The 20248-nt window shown below is 35.1% G+C and overlaps 1 protein-coding gene and 1 long non-coding RNA gene across 10 annotated transcripts in view; one reads left to right on the top strand and one right to left on the bottom strand.

Moving 5' to 3' along the window:
• Nucleotides 1-20248, top strand: part of IL7 (interleukin 7) — a 39762-nt gene that overhangs the window by 1495 nt on the left and 18019 nt on the right. For 8 of the 9 annotated variants that reach the window (XR_012128284.1, XR_001853544.3, XR_001853542.3 and 5 more), the window contains exon 2: nucleotides 4429-4562. Coding sequence is in view for 4 of the 9 variants with exons in the window: in XM_073229744.1 (XP_073085845.1) it covers nucleotides 4429-4562 (134 nt within the window). In the remaining 5 variants the exon portion in view is untranslated. Of the gene's footprint in view, nucleotides 1-18; nucleotides 60-4428; nucleotides 4564-20248 lie in introns of those variants that run through there. The other variant, XR_012128281.1, reaches the window with a different exon arrangement.
• The window catches only part of LOC118968293 (uncharacterized), a 72013-nt gene that overhangs the window by 41639 nt on the left and 10126 nt on the right, over nucleotides 1-20248 (bottom strand). The gene's annotated exons all lie outside the window — the stretch shown is intronic.

The following is a 20248-nucleotide window of genomic DNA, read 5'->3' as shown; positions in this document are numbered from 1 at the left end:
CCCTTTCCCCTCTCATAGGTATTAAAGAATCAAGAAATGACATAGCCAAGAAGTACCAGGTCAGTAACAAAGTAAAGGGGGCTGGGGTTTTAGTATTGAAGACAATTACGGAGGAAGATTGTAATGGGTGCCTTCCAGAAGTTTAATACGTATAGAATTAGGAATTAGGTATACCCCGTTCTCCTTATAAAGGGGCCCACGGATCTCCTGCAGTTGCTGCTTTCCTCTGCATCTCTCCTGGTTCTAATTATCACCTATGATCAAGAAAGGAAGCTAGGGTGTGCACTATGAACAAGGAGCCCTTTTGTCCCGAAGTATATCTATATTTTTAAACTTATTAGTAAACAAAGTATTAGAATTCTAAACTTCTAATAATAATGATTATAATGAGTTGCTTTCTGCAATCAAATCTTTGTTCCAATAGATTTCACTAGAAGCTGAAGGATAGGGTTACTCTTTATCCTCTTTCTTTGCTACTTCTTATGAGAGTTGAAGTAGTTAAGGACCTACTGTGTGGTCCTCAACTGTGCTGTCTGGTTTAGGTAATTTAAACATTTGGGGATTGAAAAATATGATAGTAATAAAAACAGAGAACTGAGAAAGATTAGAAAGTGTGAATAGTATAAAGGAGAAATACACATGATACCACATCAATGTTTAAATATTTTAAGCAAAAATAGAGAAGGTTATTTCATAGGACCAATTTAAATGTCATTCATACTCATGCACTTGAGATTTTTTTCTGGTCTCACCTCTGACACATAACCTAGTGTAATAAGAGTAAATACTTAGTGTCTTTTTTTCCTGACATTTAGAGTGTATGATGCGGTATTTCAAAACTTGGCCAGGAAGTAAGTGAAGTTAATGCAGAAAGAGACGTCTCTTTGTGCATTCCCCTTGACTACACACGCATACTTTTGCAGGAAGCAGTGTAGCTCAGTGACTAAAAGCCCAGTTTCTAGTCTTCAACCTGACACACTTTGATATGAATCCTGACTCTTACTAGTCACATTATATATGAAGTTTTTTGTGCCCCAGATTATCCCCCTCAAAAATGTGAATAAATGTAGTATTTGCTTATTGAAGTGGTTATAGGATTGGAGGAAATATTGTATGCAATATCATAGGATGGATGAGGAAGTGTCTTTAAGTATTTTTCATGGAATTTATGGGTAGAATTTACAGTCCAGTCTTAATATTGGTTCTTGCAGATATTACATTTCTTTATATGAGGATAATATTCATATTTGTAACTTTAAAAAGGTGAAAGGTGATTTTCATACAACACATAGTTGTTCTCTACTGTTTATTAATTTAGCTTTTTCTTTATGCACCCATTTGCTTGTGCCAATTATTCATATTAAGACCACATCTTATATATTCAGATTTCTTCTATCCCATCCTGAATGTCTTTGGATTATATTTTTTAAAATTCACAGTGAAAATCAGCCTACAAAATGTTTATAATGGACAGTCAGTAAACACTTATTGGTCTTAAGGATTTCTGAAAGATTGCACTTGGTGGACTGTAAAACTAATTTGTTTATGTTCTCTTTCACTCCATAACTTATGCAGCTGAGGACTGAATGTATTGTTTGGATTAAATCAAAAACCATCAAGAGTTTTTTATTCAGTCATAATTCTGGTTTAACCAAATTCCCTACTGAAAACAAATTCTCCAGTTTCAGTCCCTTCAGTAGATCGAAAGACAATTCACAGGCCCAAGCTTTTCTTGCATTATTTCTTTATGGTTTATCTTTCCTGTAACTTAATGAAAAGTTCAGGGTAAGAGAGGAAGGAGTGGGTATCCATGTATAATCTGAAACAATGTAAAATAAAAGAGTTCTTTCCTATAGTGACAATGTGAACAGCATGCTCAGACTAGGTGATATTAATATGTTACTCTCTCTGTGCTGTGGAGAAAAGACTGCAACTGCAGGTGTAACTGCAAGTCATTAATGACAGGGCTAGAAACTTATGAAACCCAAAGCCCTGTGTGTGTTTGCTGTATTGTCCATCAGGCAATTTCAAATCTAAATAGTTACTGTATTTAGATGGTCAGGTAGATGCTTAGAGTTAAGATGCTTGAGAGTTGAAAGAGACATTAAGTGATCATTTAGCCTAAAGTTTTCATTTTACAAATCAGGTAAATGAGGCTGAAAAGATGCTCTGTCATTCACCAAGTCACACAACCCATTGTCATATAAGACAGAAACCCCAAGTCTCCATCCCCAGACCCTGGTGTCTGTGGGACTAACTTATTTAGCAACAATGGCAACAAAAGACAAGGTTTACAAACAAGGAAAATAATGTTTTAGGATTGAGAATGGTTGTAATACCCAAAAAAGACTGAATTTTTCACCAAGTCACCTTTTAAAAGCATTGCTAAAAAGCCATCTAATAAATAACATAGGTTGATGTGCAATTTGGAAAAACTACTGAACATTGAAGAGAACACAACAGCTTGTGCTCACCGGAAATAAAATGACCTCCTTTATTAAAACATAAAAGGTAGACTTTTGAAGTAATATTTATATGCAATGATAAAAATGTATTTTACATTCTAGTATTTAATTGTTTTATTATGCTCCCCTTAAGCTCATTTCAAGTTGTATGCTGTGTAGGTTCTTTTAGTATCTACTGTTCCCAAAGCATACTTTTTGGACCCCTGTAAGATGACAGTGAAAATAAAGTTTGGCTCTGTACAATATATACAAATCTAATTACAAAGTCAGGACCCTAGTAAATAACTAGCAATTGATCATTATTTGAATCTTCAGAGGGAAGGAACAGTAGTGGAAGAGAGAGAGGCTTGATGTATAATATTACATAGAAGTGGTTTTCATTCAGAAGCCCAATATGTTTCTTGTCAAAAGATTATGACCATTTCTGATAAAATCCTGTTGAGGCTGTATGCTCAGGTTAGAATTCAGCCCTGGCACCTACTATCTGTTTTGCAAGAAGATTAGCTTGCAGGACTGTTTCTTTAGAGATAATATGTATAAGACACCAAAGAATGGCTGGCGGAAAGCAGGCTTAGGTAAAGGTAACTAGCATCATAGTTATTTATTTCCTTAGTGAATTCTTGCTTGTCAAGCTCATAGTCACTTAGTAGCACCAGAGCTATGAGTAGGTTCCACGTTTCATTTTGTTTCCCTTACCTTGTCAAGTGTCAGTGACATAAGAAGATGAGATGAAGTATGCATGTTTGTTCCCCTAAGACCTGGTCTACTTTCTCATTTGTGAAAATGTGGGTCAGTAATAGCACATAATTCACTGGTGAGTGTTACTGATTTTTATATGACAAATAATGACACAGTAGGTGCCAGCGTTGTTGGAAACTTTGTGATGCATTTCAGTCTTCAGGTTCTTGTCACAACAATTGTTCTTTGGATTCCAAGGAGAATTGCTTGTGATCTTAATCAGAAAAGGCACACATGTGAAATGTCTTGCCCTGAACAAGTAGAGTTAAACTTCATTTGGGAATTCACAGGAAATATATTGTCAACATAACTCAAGAGTTTACAGAAAGACTCAAATAAAACATTCTGGTAAGGTTTATGAAGAAATAAGTGGCTGCACAGCTAGATTTTATTATCTTTGGGAATCACTGGCTTTCCATCCAGTGCGTGCCTGAAATTATACCATTTATAATTTCATTCCTTTTGATTAGACACTTGCCCTTAATAGGGGAAGCTTATCAAAATAGATGTAAATCATTAGTCAACAGGGTGTGAATTTCTTTATTGGGTTTTTCTAATATGTCAAGAAGCTAGAGAGAGCAGTGTTTGAAGAAATACAGGTTTCTGGGCACTTAGAAACAGAAAACATTGAAAAGATAAGAAGTTCCAAAAAAGTGAACTTTGCCACATTTCTAGGAAAGGTAAGTCCTTTAAGGTCTATTATTAAAAAGAAAGGCTATAGTCACAGTACAGGACCATAGAGAGCCCTCCTACTGTGCTGCTTCTAGAAATCAGATGGACACTTGGACAATCAACAGGTTTTATTTAAATAAACAATCACATGCCATAGATCGTAAAACTTCAAAAATCTGCAACTTTTTCCTCCAATACTTTGCCTGTTTATTTGTAGCTGCCTTGTCTTGTAGGAATCCTGAACAAACTGAAATGGAATAAACTGTATTTACATCCTAGAGTGTGTTTCAGAAACAAACAGACTCTGCTCTCATCATACCTGTTCTGAACTTTCCCAAAAGAGTAATTGCTAAATGCAAAAATGCTAAATGCTAAATGCTAAATGCAAAAAAGTAAACTCTAAAATGCTGTCTTACTTTGGTTGCCACATCATGTTGAATTTCCCCCACTATCAAAAAACTGAGATGCATTTTTATTAGACTCATTGAAACACCATAAATTATATAATATTACTTACAATATTTCACTTATTCTAACTTACTGTTGAATTTAGTTTCTTCTAGATATGTCTTTGGAATTCCTCCCCTGATCCTTGTTTTGTTGCCAGTAGCCTCATTTGATTGTGATATTAAAGGTAAAGACGGCAGAGAATATCGGAATGTTCTAAAGATCAGCATTGAGGACTTGGTATGTGTTTGTTTTGTTATCCTCACGTTTTTAACTCCTTGGGAAAATGTGATATATACTGTTGGCATGAAGTTTTATATGAAATATCCATCTACATTCCTTGAAAGAAAGTGAGATCACTAAAGAATAAATTAGTGAGCTAGTAACTATATATTTTTATGGTTGATATCTTTCTACCCTTTAAAAATAATTCTTTACTGAAACTTCAGACTCCCACAACTATCCATTTCATCCCTACTTTCCTTCTTATGAACATAATTTAGAATAACTTAGCTGCATTTTTTCATCATCCAATGACAGTCCCTGGAGAAGCATTACATGGGAGAGGGAGAATAACAATATATCATTAAAAATTTATTGTGAAAAGAGATGTATAGTTATTTTATCTGAATGTGTATATATACATATATATTACACATGTGTTTTTAAACATATATGTGTATACTTTGCTGTGAGTTAATTTTTTAATTTACTGTGAACAATTTTTTTATAATAGATTTTATTTTCTAGAGAAATTTTAGGTTTGCAGAAAAGTTGAGCATAGAGACTTCTCATGTACCCACTTTCCCTCTGCACTATTTCCCCTCTCATTCACATCTTTCAGGTGTGTGGTACATTTGTTACAATTGATGAACCAATACTGATACTTTATTATTAATTAAAGTTCATAGTTGACATTAGGCTTCACTCTGTGTTGTACATTCTATGGATTTTGACAACTGTGTAATGTCATGTATCCACCATTACAGAATCATACAGAATAGTTTCACTATCCTGTGCTCCACTTATTTATCACTCCCTCCCTCCCCTTGAACTCAGACGGCCACTGATATGCTTATGGGCTTTGTGGTTTGCCTTTCTAGAATGTCATATAGTTGGGATCGTGGAGCATGTAGATTTTTCAGACTGGATTCGCTCACTTAGCAATGTGTGTTTAAGGTTCTTCCATGACTTTTTGGTGTGATAGCTCTTTTCTTTTTATTGCTAAATAAGATTCCATTGACTGGATATACCTCAGTTTATTTCTCCATCCACTAATTAAGGACACATCTTCGTTGCTTCCAATTTTTTGGCAGTTATAAATAAAGCTTCTATAAATATCTATATGAAGGATTTTGTATGTTTTCAACTCATTTGGATAAGTACCTAGCAGAGTGATTGTTGGCTCATATGGTAAGACTATGTTTAGCAATAAATTGCCAAACTGTTTTCCCAAAGTGACTACCACTTTGCATTCTCACCAGTGAATGAGAGTTCCTGATGCTTCACATCCTCACCAGTGTTTGGTGTTGTCAGCATTTTGCAATTCAGCCATCCTAAAAATTGTGTCATGGTGTCTCATTATTGTTTTAATGGGCAGTTCCCTAATGTCATATGATGTTGAGCACCTTTTCATACACTTGTTAGATCTATGTATCTTCTTTGGTGAGGTATCTGCTCAGATCTTAACTGATACGTTAAAAGTGTTGTCTTCCTATTTATGATCATGGAATATCTTTTCAGTTACCTAGATCTTTTTTTTGACTTTCTCATCAGTTTTGTACTCTTCCTCATATAGATCCTTTTCATATTTTGTCAGATCTTTACCTAAGTATTTCATATTATAAGTAATTGTTTTGAATTGTTCATTGCAGGTATATAGGAAAGCAATTGACTTTGGAGTATTAACCATATCCTGAAACCTTATGCTAAATGCTTATTGCTTCCAGGAGGTTTTGTTGTTGATTCTTTGGGATTTTTCTACATAGACAATTACATCATTTACAAAAATTGATTTTTTTATTAGTTAAGATCTGTATAAATATAGTGAGAAATATTGATTTAACAAATAATCAGTTCCTAAAGCCCCATATGGCAAAGGAAAACACTCTCAAATATTCATACAATGGAAGGAATTGTCTAATATGCCCCCAGTCCATTCCACTGCCTTCTCCACATACTCATGCTGCAGTGGCATGACACCCTGGGAAATTCAGTGTTATAACTCTTGGAAGGATTTGAGAAATCGTATTTCCAGGATGATATTGAACATTGTACCACAGAGGTTCCTGATGTTGCCCATTGATAAGCAAAAAAGGGTGAACACTAAATGGCTATTGCCATATTCTACATTTCATGAATTTTTGACATTTTCTGCATTCAATGATGTGAAATTAATCTTTCTGAGTCAAGCTAATTTTTAATTTAATTTTATTATCTGGGCAGAGAATTAACTAGTATTAGTTCCAAAAACATTTATAAATAACTGCATGTGAGTAAAACTATGCAAAAAGAGATACTATTGACATCTCTTTTTGCATTCAAAGGAAAGAGAACCTTATCCACCAGGTCCACAGCACATTTTTTTTGGAAACATGGAGAAGCTATCTCATTGAAACGCACAGCAGGAAGAATAGCAGCAGCAATTATACTATTAAAACAAAGTGAAACATGGCTGTTCTTCTTAAGGAGATTAATTCAGAAGTCATGAAAGAATACATGAACTAATCAGTCCAGGTGAATAGTGCCACGAGCATCTCAAGAAAGTTGTCTGTAAACATGAGGTGATCATGGAGAAAGAAGGAGAAAGAAAGTCACAAAGAGTTATTCCAAAAACCATGACTGGTAGGGAAGATTCAGTCACTTTTTCACTCAACATGCATTAGATGCTTTACAGACTATGTTTATATCTCTGGGAGACCATGATAATACTAATATTCATCAAGTCCTTGTTAGGTTCCAGGTGTCTAATTTAAACTCAAGGCAGCCCTATGAGAGAGGTACTCTGATTACCTTCACAGAGGAAGAATTTGAGGTTTGGGGCCCTTTTTGTAAGCAGAGGAGCCAGGATCTGAGCCTTTGCTGTTGACTGGCAGTCTCTCCTGCTTCCGAATAGCAATCTCTGTGTTAGATTATTCATTCAACAAGCACTGATTCGGAGCTTTTTCTGTGCCGGTTATTATGGAAAACCCTGTAGTGTGGTGCGGTTGTGGGAACTTAGGGGTGATACCATGAGGACCACATAGAGACCCTTCTTTTAAGAAACTTCCATTTGCTTATGGTTAAGTTGTGGTGTGAAGAATGCAAGTTGTAGCTTGAAAAGGAGTGGCTGCCATACTGTCATTTCAGCCTAACAGACTGGTTGCGAGCCAGATTTGGAAGCACAGAGATATAAACTGTGTTTTAGGAGGAGCTGAATAGGATTTGGAAGCACAGAGATATAAACTGTGTTTTAGGAGGAGCTGAATAGAGAGCTTTTGGCACCAGGAGAAGGGGCTGTGTTGTGAGAGAATGCACTGACCTTTAGACTTTCTAGACAGCACACTCCTTTAGTACAAATTGTTTGAGCCTGCACTTCCAATACACATCTAACATTTGTTTATGTATTATAGCATTTTCACAGTATTTCTGCATACATTAATGATGATACATACAAAAAATGGAAATTTACAATTGTTGAGATGAAAACGAAATAGAGATAGAATTTGTCAAATTTTCCTGCCACACTGCAGTGGATTGTGGACTTCACTTTGAAGACTGGAGTGGACGACATGAATGGATCTATATGTTATAGGAAGATTGTGAGCCGTCTTGGGTGATGGTATTTAGACTTTATTCTAAACATAATTGGAAGTCAATAGTGATTTGATCATGAAAATAACATTTACTTAAAATACAAAGTTTTGAGCATTTATGTGCAATGTGTGCCATTAAAAATTGTTTTCTAAAATCTGTGAGGATAAGGAATATATGTCACCATAACACAAAATCATAGTAACAGTACATTTTTAAAATTTCATGTACATTATCTTATTTGAGCTTCACAATATCTCTATGAGGTGATAATAATAATAATAATAATAATAATAATAATAATAATAATAATAGCTAATGCAAAGCGAGGGTTCATTATGTGCCGGGACTGCTCTGAACACTTTCCATATATTCATTATTTAATTCTTAAAATAACTCTGTGTGATTATGAAACGAGACCCAGCCCAGATAGCTGGCAAGCAGCTAAGCTGGAATTCAAATCCAAGCAGTGTGGTTCTAGAAAATGTCCTTATTTTTAGAGGCACATGAGTCTTTTTGCGGGACTATATGTGATAGAGAGTTGTGATGACTGCACAATGAAAGCGTGGTACCAGGAATATTAAAAAGGTGACTGCACTGGTTGCGTTTTAGGGAAAAGTTTCTGGGAGCTAAACAGACAACTTCATCATCCAGATCAGATCAGTAAGGTAGAAGCATTTTGTCGAAGTAAGAAAATAGAAATGATGTAAACTATCACATAGACTCCAAATAGGCCCAGGGTAAGGGTGACACACATTTTTACTAACTAGCTTTGAGGGAAAAGGAGATTCATAATAAATGATAAAGGCCCTCTTTCTACATGGTCTGCCAAAGATGGAATGCACATTCCTAGAATTGGGGTGACTAAGTTAAACAGAATCAGCATTTTAAGCTTCTTAGTACATATACCAACTTCTGGAAAGGATGGATCATTTTACAGTTCTAAGAGCAGTGTATGCGCTTATCACTTTTGTCAGCATGGAGTTTGCCAAGTCAATGAAAAAATAACCTTTTGTTTGGATTTACATTTCTTTAATCGCTAGTGACAGTGCCTTTTTATGTTTATTCATCATTTATGTTTTCTTTAAAATTTTGCATTGAGATGAAATTCAATGTGCTTTTTAAAGTGTACAATTTAGTAGTTTTTAGTATATTTACAAGGTGTGCAATCATCACCACTATCTACTTTCAGAACATTTCCATCACATCAAAAAGAATGATGAAAACCATTTCCATTCCCCATCACCAGACCCTGCTGTCAACTCATGATCTACTTTCTATCTCAATGGATCTGACTGTTCTGAGCATTTCATATAAATGGAATCTTACAATATGTAGTCTTTTGTATTAGGCTTCTTTCACTTAGCATAATGTTTTCAAGGTTTATCCATATCATAGCATGAATCAGTACTTCATTTCTTCTTACAGATCAATAATACTCTATTGTATGGATATATCACATTTTGTTTTCCATTCATCAGTTGATGGACATTTGAGTTGTTTCCACTCTTTGGCTATTACAAGTAATGTTGCTTAGAATGTTGGTGAACAAGTTTTTGTGCAGTTTTCTTGGATATATAACTATAGGTGGAATTGCTGGGTCATATGGTAGCTCTGTATTCAGCTTTCAAGGAAATGCCAAACTATTTCCAAAGTGGCAGCACTGTTGCACATTCCCTCTGGCAGTGTAGAAGGGGCCCAATTTCTCCACATCCTCATCATAACTTGTCTGATTCTTTTACTTTAGTCATCCTAGTGGGTATGAAGTGGTATCTCATTATTCTTTTGATTTGCATTTCCCTTATGATTAATGATGTCAAGCAACTTTTCATTATTGGCTATTATTATTGGCTATTTGTATATCTTCTTTGAAGAAATGTCTCCTCAAATTTGCCCACTTTTAAATTGGATTGTCTTTTTATTTTTCGGTTGTGAGAATTTTTTATATATTCTGGATACTAGACCCTTATCAGATATGCAGTTTGGAAATATTTTCTCCCATGTTATGGGTTATTTTTTTCACTCTCTTTATAGTGTCCTTTGAAGTAGAGAAGTTTTTTTATTTTGAAGCAGTCCAATTCATTTATTTTTTCTTTTCTTGGTCATGCTTTTCATATCATCTAAGAAAATATTGCCTAATCCAAGGTCGCAAAGATTTTTACACTTACATTTTTAAGCTAAAAGTTTTATAGTTTTAGCTTATATTTAGGTCTTTATACATTTTCAGTTGAGTTTTGTGTATGGTATAAGGTAGGGATCCAACTTTATCCTTTGCTGGTTGTTCCTGTACCTTTTGTTGAAAAGACTGGTTTCCCCGTTGAATTGACTTGGCACCTTAATTGACAATCAGTTGAACCTAAATGTATGAGTTTGTTTCTAGTCTTTCAATCCCATGCCTTTGTCTATGTGTCTACCCTTATGTGAGTACCACACAGTATTGATCACTGTAGCTCAGTACTTAGTTTTGAAATTGGAAGTGTGAGTTCTCCAACTATGTTTTTCTTTTTCATGGTTGTTTAAGCTCTTATGGGCCCTTATAATTTATATTGTCAATTACTGATATTTATTCTATGGATTGCCTACACGTTTTTAGGGATTCTGTGGTTAAAAAGCTTTATAACTTAAAAGCAGTGCAGTAATTTTTGGTGATGCCATGCCTTTGTGCAAAAATTAAACTACTTAACTCCACACACTAGTGAGCATGGCCAAGTCAGTGGCGTGGACAGAAACAATGACAGTGGGCAGGGTACTGAGGAGCTTAAGGATATGTGTTTTCTCTTGTAGCCCTCAAGATCCTTTGCCACTCTCCTATTGCCTTGTATTGATATTCCTTTCATTTGATAAGAGATCATTATATATATTAAGTGTAATAACTTTATGACTCTCATGTTTGTTGAAAACACTTTCCATTTATTTACTTTTATCTTGTTTTTTGATATACAGATCTATTTTTATATAGTCACATCTATACAATTGAATTACACAGGGTACATTGGGGGTACCAAGGTGGGAGGTGTCATTCTGTAAGGCTTCCTTTTTTTTTTTACCTTTTTTTCAAGACTTAATTTTTTAGACTAGTTTTAAGTTTACAACAAAGTTGAGAGGAAATACAGAGATTTCTTATATACTCCATTCCCTCCCCTATTAGCAACATCACTCATTAGAATGCTACATTTTCACAACCTACACTGACACATCATAATCACCCAAAATCCATAATTACCCTGGGGTTCAGTCTTACGTTGTACATTTTGTGGGTTTGGAGAAAGTGTAATGACATATATGCATATGATATCATACAGAGTATGGTCACTGCCTTAAAAATCCTCTGTGCTCTGCTTCTTCATCTTGCCACTCCCTCCAACGTCTGGAAACCACTGATCTTTATACTGTCTTCATTGTTTTGCTGTTTCCAGTTTTATGTCTTCTTTCCTAATTGTTTATTTCCTGTTCTTACCTTATTATTAGTAAGAACTTCCAGTACAAAAAGAGTGGTGTGAATGGGTATCCTTGCCTTCTATATGAGCTTAGTGGGAATACTTCAAGTTTCACACCAGTAAGTATGACACTAGCTGTACACTTTTTATAAGTAGTCTTTATCAAGTTGTGGAAGTTCTCTTTTTTCCAAGTTTACACAGAGTTTTTTCATGACTGGGTGTTATATTTTGTCAAATGCTTTTTCTGCATCTAGTGATAAGATGATGTGATTTTCTAAAATGTCTGTTGGTGTGTTGAATTACATTAATTGATGTTCCAGTGTTGAACCAGCCTTGCATGTGTGGGACAATTCCCACTTGGTTGTGATGTATAATTCTTTTCACTTTTTTGGATTTGATTTGCTAATATGTTGTGGATGATTTTTGCATCTGTGTTCATGAGAGATATTGGCTAATACTGTTCTTTTCTTATGATGTCTTCATCTGGTTTTTGTGTTAAGGTAATGCGATGAAATACTATGCCTCCTAATGATAATAATAAATTGTCTCCAGAGGGTGTATAATCAAGGACTAGAGTGAAATTTACTCAGAAATAATTACCTTACAAAGCAACAAATATGTCATATTTGGAAAAAAGAGACTCTTTTTTCCCCCATTGAATAGTAGTCCTGGAGCCCTTGTCAAAAATCAGTTGGCCATAAATGTAAAGGTTTATTTCCAGGTTCTTCAGTACTATTTCATTCACATTTTTATCCTACACATGTACCACAGTGTCTTTATTATTCTTGCTTTGGAGTAAGTTTTGAAATCAGAAAGTGTGAGTACCTCTAGTTTTTTCTTTTTCAAGTTTTGTTTGGCTGTTTCAGGTTCCTTGCAATTCCATATGCATTTTATAATCAACTGGCCAATTTCTAGAAAGAACTTAAATTAGTTCTTCATTATATCAAGTTATGCTAGAAGGTAAAACACATTTCCTGTCCATGTAATTTAGCAGTATGACCAAATCAGTTCCAATTTAACAACAGAAGTTACCTTTCAAGGAGAAACTCTTTTTGTTCTATTAATGACTTTTTTAAATTGTAAAAATGAAATAAAAATATACCAGTTGAAAGACAGAGATTGTGGGAGTGGATTAAAAAAATAAAAGACCGAAACTAGTATGTTGTCCACTTTAAATATAAAGACACACATAGATGAAAAGTAACAAGAGAATGATATGCTATGTTAACACTAATCAAAAGGAAGTAGGACTACCGACATTCATTTCTGAAAAAGCAAACTTCAGAGAAAGAAAGACAATCAGGAATAAAGATGGGCATTACATAATAAAGGGCCAATTTTCGAGGAAGATATTATAGTTCTTCATGTGTAATGTGCCTAACATCATTTTTGTTCTTAAGCAAAAACAGACAAATTGTAGGAAGAAACAAATACATTCACTATTACAACTGGAGACTTCAACATTCCACCATCAGTAATTGACAGATTCAGCAGGCAGAAAATCAGGATATAGTTGAACTACAAAGCACTATAAATTAACTAGACCTTATTGACATTTATAAATACTTCATCCCCAAAATGCACAATACACATATTTTGCAAACTCATGTGAAATGTTTACCATGGTTGAACAGAAAACATACTTAACAAATTCTTGAAAAAACAAAAGAAATGCTCTCAATCTAAAATGTAATTAAACTGGAAGACAATAACAGAAAGATAAATGGAAAATCCCAAAATATTTGGAGATTAAACAACTTAATTTTAGGTAACATATGGGTTAAAGAAGTCTTAAAAGAAATTCAAGAATATTTTGCACTAAAAGAAAAGAAAATACACATTAACAAAATTTGTGGGACACAGAGAAAACAGTGCATAGTGCACTGAATGCATGTATTTAACAAGAAGAAAAATAAAAGTCAATCATTAAGGCTTCCATATTACAGAAAGAGGAAAAGGAGAACAAATTAAAACTGAGTTAACCAGAGAAAGAAAAAAATGAAAATTCGAAAAGAAATTGAAGACAAGAAATAGAGAAAATTAATGAAACCAAAATCTGGTTCCTTGAAGAGATCAATAAAATTGCTAAACCTCTCTCTAGTCAGACTAGTCAAGACAATAAGAAAGAGGACACAATTACTAATATCAGAAATAAAAAAGAGACTGTCACTACTAATCCCACAGATACTAAAAGGCAAATAAAGGACTGTTACTGTGTCAACTTGGCTAGGCTATGGTATCCAGTCGTTTGGTCAAATACCAGTCTAGATGTTGCTCTGAAAGTATTTTTTTGAATGTTGACATTTAAACTAATAGAGTATGAGGAAAATAGGTTACCTTTCATGATGTATGTGATCCTCATTTGTTATGGACTGAATGCCTGTGACCTCCCCAAATGCATATAATGAAGTCCTAACCTCCAATGTGATGGTGTGAGGAGGTGGGCACTTCAGGAGGTAGTTTTAGATGAGGTCATGAGGGTGATGCCCTATGATTAGATTAGTGCCCTTCTAAGAAGAGGGAGAGACTCTAGTTCTCTCCATCTTGTGAGGACATGGCAAGAAGATGGTCTTCTATGCGCCAAAAGGAATATTCTCACTAGGAATCAAATTGACTGACTCCTTGATTTCCTATTCTCCAGTCTCTGGAACTGTGAGAAATAAATATCTGTTGATCAAGCCAACCCACCCATATATTCTGTTTTAGCAACCTAGCAGACTAAGACATCATTCAATCACTTGAAGGCTATAAAAGAAAAGACTGAGTTTCCACCAAGGAAGAAGGAATTCTGCCTCCAGACTGCCTTCAGATGCAACAACTTGCCTGGGCCTACAGCTACTGGCCTACCCTGAAGACTAAACTCAACAGCCCTATGTTTACATGAACCAGGTCCTCAAGATAAACCTCTCTCTGTCTCTGTTTCTCTTTTTCTATTACAGATACAGATAGAGATACAGATACAGATATATCGATATATTTACCCAAAGGCGTTAAAAACTAATATCCACACTAATATTGTCATGCTAATATTCATAGCCCAAGATGGAAGCAACCAATACATCCTTCAACAAGTGAAAGAGTGTAAGAATTGGCATCGTTTCTGATCCAGGTACCCTGCCATTGTGGAACTCTTTGGAGACAATACTGGGCATATAAGTATGAATGAAACAATTATAACTTTGGGAACTCAGACATCTGAACCTTTGGAGCTTGTACATATATCTTGTACCTTGAAGTGCATCGGACTGTGTTACACTTGTTTTTGCATAAAGAAGCTGCAACAGACATCAAAAACAGAAAAACAAGAACAAGAACAAATCAAACCAAAAGCTATAGATGGATTAGAAACCCCTGTTTTCTCTGCATGGCATATGGAAGGGACCATTGTTTGTTTGCCCTGAATAAATGCTCTACATTCTCTGGTGATTCAGAACACCAAAAAAGAGAGATTTCTATGAGTGTAGCAAGTGTGTATAGAACTAGTCTAATTGGAAAAAATTGAAATGAGGGCATGTCATGCCTGTTTTGAAGACCACTGTGATCTCATTACAACAGAGACACTGTGCAACAGGTTCTAACCTTCAGAATGGACTTCAATGTACTGTTTTAGATGCTTACACAATAGGGTCTAAAGGTGTATGTGTTATACATGGTGCAAGATGCACTGCTGGGATAAGATGACATCAGGAAGCACATTAAAATGAACTAAAATCATGTACCTAAAACCTTACAAAAGTATAAAATAGAAAAGTCGAACTAAGGAAACAATACTTCTTTATACAAAAAAAGTCATTGAAAAATGACAGTCCAAGAGTGAGAAAACCTTTCAAGAACTCACATGATTAACAGCATTTCCTCCAACAGCATCCTCCAAAAATAATAGGTGGTGAGTCGGTTGAATATTGGCTCACCAAGTATGTGTACCTTAACCTATGAATGTGGCCTTATTTGGAAAAAGGATCTTTGCAAATATAAGTAAGAATCTTGGATTAGGTGGATCCTAAATCCAATGTCAAGTGTCAGAAGTGAAGAGCAGAGGAGATGAGACACAGAAGAAAAGGCCATGTGAAGAGGCAGAGATTGGAGTCATGCTATTACAAGCTAAGGAAGGCCAAGGGTTGCTGGCAGCCTACAAGAACTAGGAGAGAGGCATGGAAACTGCCATCGTCTTGATTTCAGACTTTGGCCTCCAGAACTGTGAGAGAATGCAGTGTTGTTATCTTAAGCTACCCTGTTTGTGGAAATTTGTTCTGGTGGCCATAGAAAACTCATACAGATGGTGACAAAATTCTGAAAAAGGTTTCTCTAATACTCCACTGTGGAGAGAGGCAGTGAAATGTTTGCTGGGGAAAGGCAAGTGATGTGAGCAAATGACCTCTTGAATATCATAGTCTCTGTCAAAAGTAAAACATTTCACTTTTAAGTGGAAGGAAACCTTGAAGGCCAAGTGACCACTCTCTCCTCAAGGAAAGCAGTTTACCAAACCCCAGAATGGACTAAAAAAAAAATTGTTAAGAAAAGAGTGCAATCCTTGTACACCAATACAGCTGACCACAACTCAGCCCACTTCCCTCCCCTACTGCAGCACCACTTTTGCACACCCCTGTCTGTCCACAGTGTGTTCCTAGGTTTCATAAGGACAGATAGAGTAGACAATATCACCTCTCTTAGAAGTGCTGAGGAGAAACAATGTTCTCTGGTAGCTGGGAAGGTCATCATGAGATGCATAGTCAAATAAATACCAGCACAGAGTGGTCCACTGTAAGCTGAAAATGAAAACAACATGGCAACCATATGGAAATATCCAACTTATGGATAACTGTTTCTACAAAAGGAAACTCATGAAATGGAAGAGTAAAATAACTTATGACAGAGGAAAAATATCCCCAAATGACTGAAAAATGGAATGAAAAAATAAAGGAGAATATTGTATACTATAAAATAATTGATATAAAATGATTGTCAGGAAGTTATATCTTAGTAAAATGACTGAACTTCAAGATAAAGAAAGAATAATTCAAGCATTCAGGCAGAAAAGGCAAGTAATTTTGGGGGTATCAGAATGGCTGCAGTTTTTTAACACCTAAATGCAAAAGATAATGGAATAATAGCTATAAAATGTTGAAGGAAGTACCTAGTGAACTTATTGTGTAAATGTAAAGTGCATTGGAAGAAAATGAAGCATCCATATCAAATGGAGGGAGCACTCATGAGTCTGTTGTTAAAGTAGAAGAAGAAAATAACTGCTAGCCACAAAATCCAACCAACCAGAAGGAAAATGCAGACTCTGCAGGTTAATTGAAAGGTTGATTGATGAGCATAAAATTCACTCTAGAATTAGAGGAGCCCTTCCTCTCCCCAGAGTATATTATATTCTCTTACTTTTCTCATGACTCTTACTACTATCTGAAGTTTTCTTATTTGTGAGGGCAGAGACTTGTTAATCGCTGTGTCTAGACTATTACCCAGCCCAGAATAGACTCTCAAAAATATTCAGAGACTGACAGAATGAATGAACATACTTTACATAAGAAAACTTAAATGTTATTTTTAAATTATAATATCAAGTTGCTGGTGTACATGGATGACACTGTAACATTTATTATATGCCTTATAGCTTTTACCATACTGGCTGGCTTGTGACTTCTCACCACTCTTGGTTTATGTGCCACCTATACAGGTACCTATAACCTAACTAATGTCTTGCTGATTGCTACTGTACCAGGCAGTATTTACAGTTATGCTGTTAAAGCAAAGTGCCCCCTTCTGACTTTGTATTATAGTCTGGTCTACCATTGGTTATATTGTTGTAGCTGACATTATTTTTCAGTAAGTCTTTGTTTTACCTGCGACCACCTCACTTCAGCTCACCAGAACCTTTAAATATATTCAGTATAGTACTTGGCCCCTCATATTCTCTCATTAATAGAATCCTATGGGTCCTAAAATTGAAAGTGATTTATAAAGAGCAGAGAAGTAGTAAGGCAATTAGAAAGTAGACTATGTAAGCCCTGGTGATTACAAATCATATTTGAAACATTTTTTAATTGCTGATTGCCGTGCTTATAAGGCAGTATATAGCCATTACTAATTACTAACCTTAAACTGATGAATGGTTAAAATCTCCTAAAATAATCAATGTGTAGACATTGGCAGGTGTGCAGTTTTTTTAGATCTCTGTAAAAATCTCAATTTGTTTCTTAATGATTCAGTTAAATATTTATTAAGCATCTGCTAATTGTAATCTGCCAACTTAAAGATGGGTGATATGCTTTCTGTCTAAGAACTCCAGTGACTAAAGGAGGAATTACAATTTTAATAGGTCTTTGAAGAATGGGTAGGTCTTAAAGAGGCAAAAATGAAAAGGAATAGAAGACTGTTTGAGTCAAGCTTGGAATCTTGGATTTTCAGTGTAATTTTATATATATTTATGAAATGCCTATAAGGGCTTATATGAAAGCTGTTAGATATTGAACATGATTATAAAAAAGACCAGTCTACCAGACTGGATCCCAGCCCTGTGAAGTTCACAGTTCTGAAAGAAAGATGGGCTCTTAAATGAAGAATTAAAACACCATGGGATAATGCTGATAATTATGGTTAAGAATGCTTAGGGAAAGCAAATAATTCAATATGGGGGCTTGGGAATTGTATTTAAAAATCAAAGGCTTGAGCCAAGATGTAGATCTGAGTGTAGAAAATTTGAAAGTTAGGCTGTGATCAGATATCGGAATGCCTTATATGCCAAGCTGAGGGATGTGAACTTGATTTTCTAGGACTAAGTAATTATAATTAGACTGGCCGTGGGAACCATTGAAAGTTTTTTAAGCTTCAAATGGTAAAATTAATCTAAGCTTCAGAAAGATAACTCATATGGTTCATATAAAATAATTGGAGATGCAGCATTCAGAAAAATGGGTTATTTCAGCATTCAAAATTTAGCATTTGGAGTTTACATGTGGCAACTTTTATCCTCTGAAAGTTTGGTGCTGTGTGACTGGTGATATTGTCATTTACTCAGTAATCTTTTGCTCTTCAAGTGGAAAACTTGAAGATTGATATAATGTAGTTATGCTATGTGTAGGAACAAGCACATAGAAAGCAGTAAATACTAAGTCAGTGGTGTTCATAGAGAGAGTTTCCAAAATGAGTAGTGGGACTGAAGTGGCTCCCAGCAGCTGGAGAGACATAGTGGCTTTTTCCTAGTAGAAGCAATGAGATAAATGCTAGAACCACAACACAATTTCAAAGTCTCAGTGAAGGAAGTAGGCTCCTTCAAAATTTCCTTTTTATGGGTGCCTATTGTAAACATTGGCTTACTCATACCTGGCTATGCTTTTATTAAGTGAGTGAACTTTATCTTTGAGGACAGTGGTGTTTCTTGGTACTTTTTAAGTTTGTTTTGAACCCAGATCTATGTCAGTATTAAATGGCAATATTTTAAGCTTTATTGAATCTAGCCTCTTTACCATGCATATATAAAGGCAACTGTCAGATAACCAATCAAGATGTTGTAGATCACATAATGATAATATGTGTGCTGTTTTGTATTAATGGTGATTATTTATGCAGGTTACTAATGCAGTGACCATCACTGGTGTCGAGGACAATGAAATTAGAAATGTAGTTTATAGAGATAAAAGGTTTCTGTGTACCTTGGAGACCATAGATATATTTTAATCTAACAGTGAGTAATTTATAATGAACCTGTTTCTGTCATGACCCAGTGCGCCCTGTGTGAATATTCACCCTGAATCTGCCACTTGATAACTCTGTGACACTGGATAAATTACTTAATCTTTATATGCTTTAGTTTTCTTATTTATAAAATGAGGATGAAATTAGTACCCACACTCATAGGGTTATTATCAAAATTAAATAAATTAATATATGCAAAGCTGATAAAACAATGCTCAACAAAACATAGCTTTATAATATTCATATTAGAAATAATATCTGCAACAGTGCCTTCTAAATTTCCTATTTCATGTCCTTAAAAACAGAAGCAAATAAAACCCATACTATTTTTAAATGGCTATAAACTGCTTGACTTATGAGAGCAAAATTCTATTAAAATTCAAATGGATACCAGATGATTTTACATTTATAGAACTTAGAAGTGGATCATCAATAATTATGGTTTTCAAATTTTTATTTATCCATGACATTTTTTTTCAAATAAATCCTATGTATAGAACTCCAGTGAGGCTCCCAGCCTTCATTATTCTGCATCACCTGATGCCCATTTCTAAATGGCCCCTGAGTTATCCTGTGGGAGCCTAGGATTACATGGCATGTGGAAATCACTTCTTTCAAGCTCAGCATACCAATTTTTTACAGATCAGGAAATTCACAGAGAGGCTATGTCATGTCAGCACCACATTATAGGAAGATTCCTGGTCTGGAAATGCAAAATGTTTGGATCAGAATCCTGTCTTTGCTACCTTGACTTTCAGATTTTGAACAAGTCAGTTAACTGCTGTAGGACCTCACATTTCTAATTCATAAAACTAAATTTTTGGTTTGTATAATCTTTGTGGACCATTACTGCTGGAAAATTATTTAATGCCAATAGTGGAAATAGTAGGTCACAGTAATCCAAACTTCTGTTCCAGTTTTCTTTCCATTGCACTGATGTAGGATTGCGGTCTATTTAGAAAAAACAAAGAGTGGATGCCCTGTGTGAAATACTTACTT

This window comes from Manis javanica, chromosome 2, assembly GCF_040802235.1.
Source record: "Manis javanica isolate MJ-LG chromosome 2, MJ_LKY, whole genome shotgun sequence".
Taxonomy (NCBI): domain Eukaryota; kingdom Metazoa; phylum Chordata; class Mammalia; order Pholidota; family Manidae; genus Manis; species Manis javanica.
The sequence above is the reverse complement of the archived record's forward strand: the minus strand, read 5'-3'. Positions and strand labels throughout refer to the sequence as shown.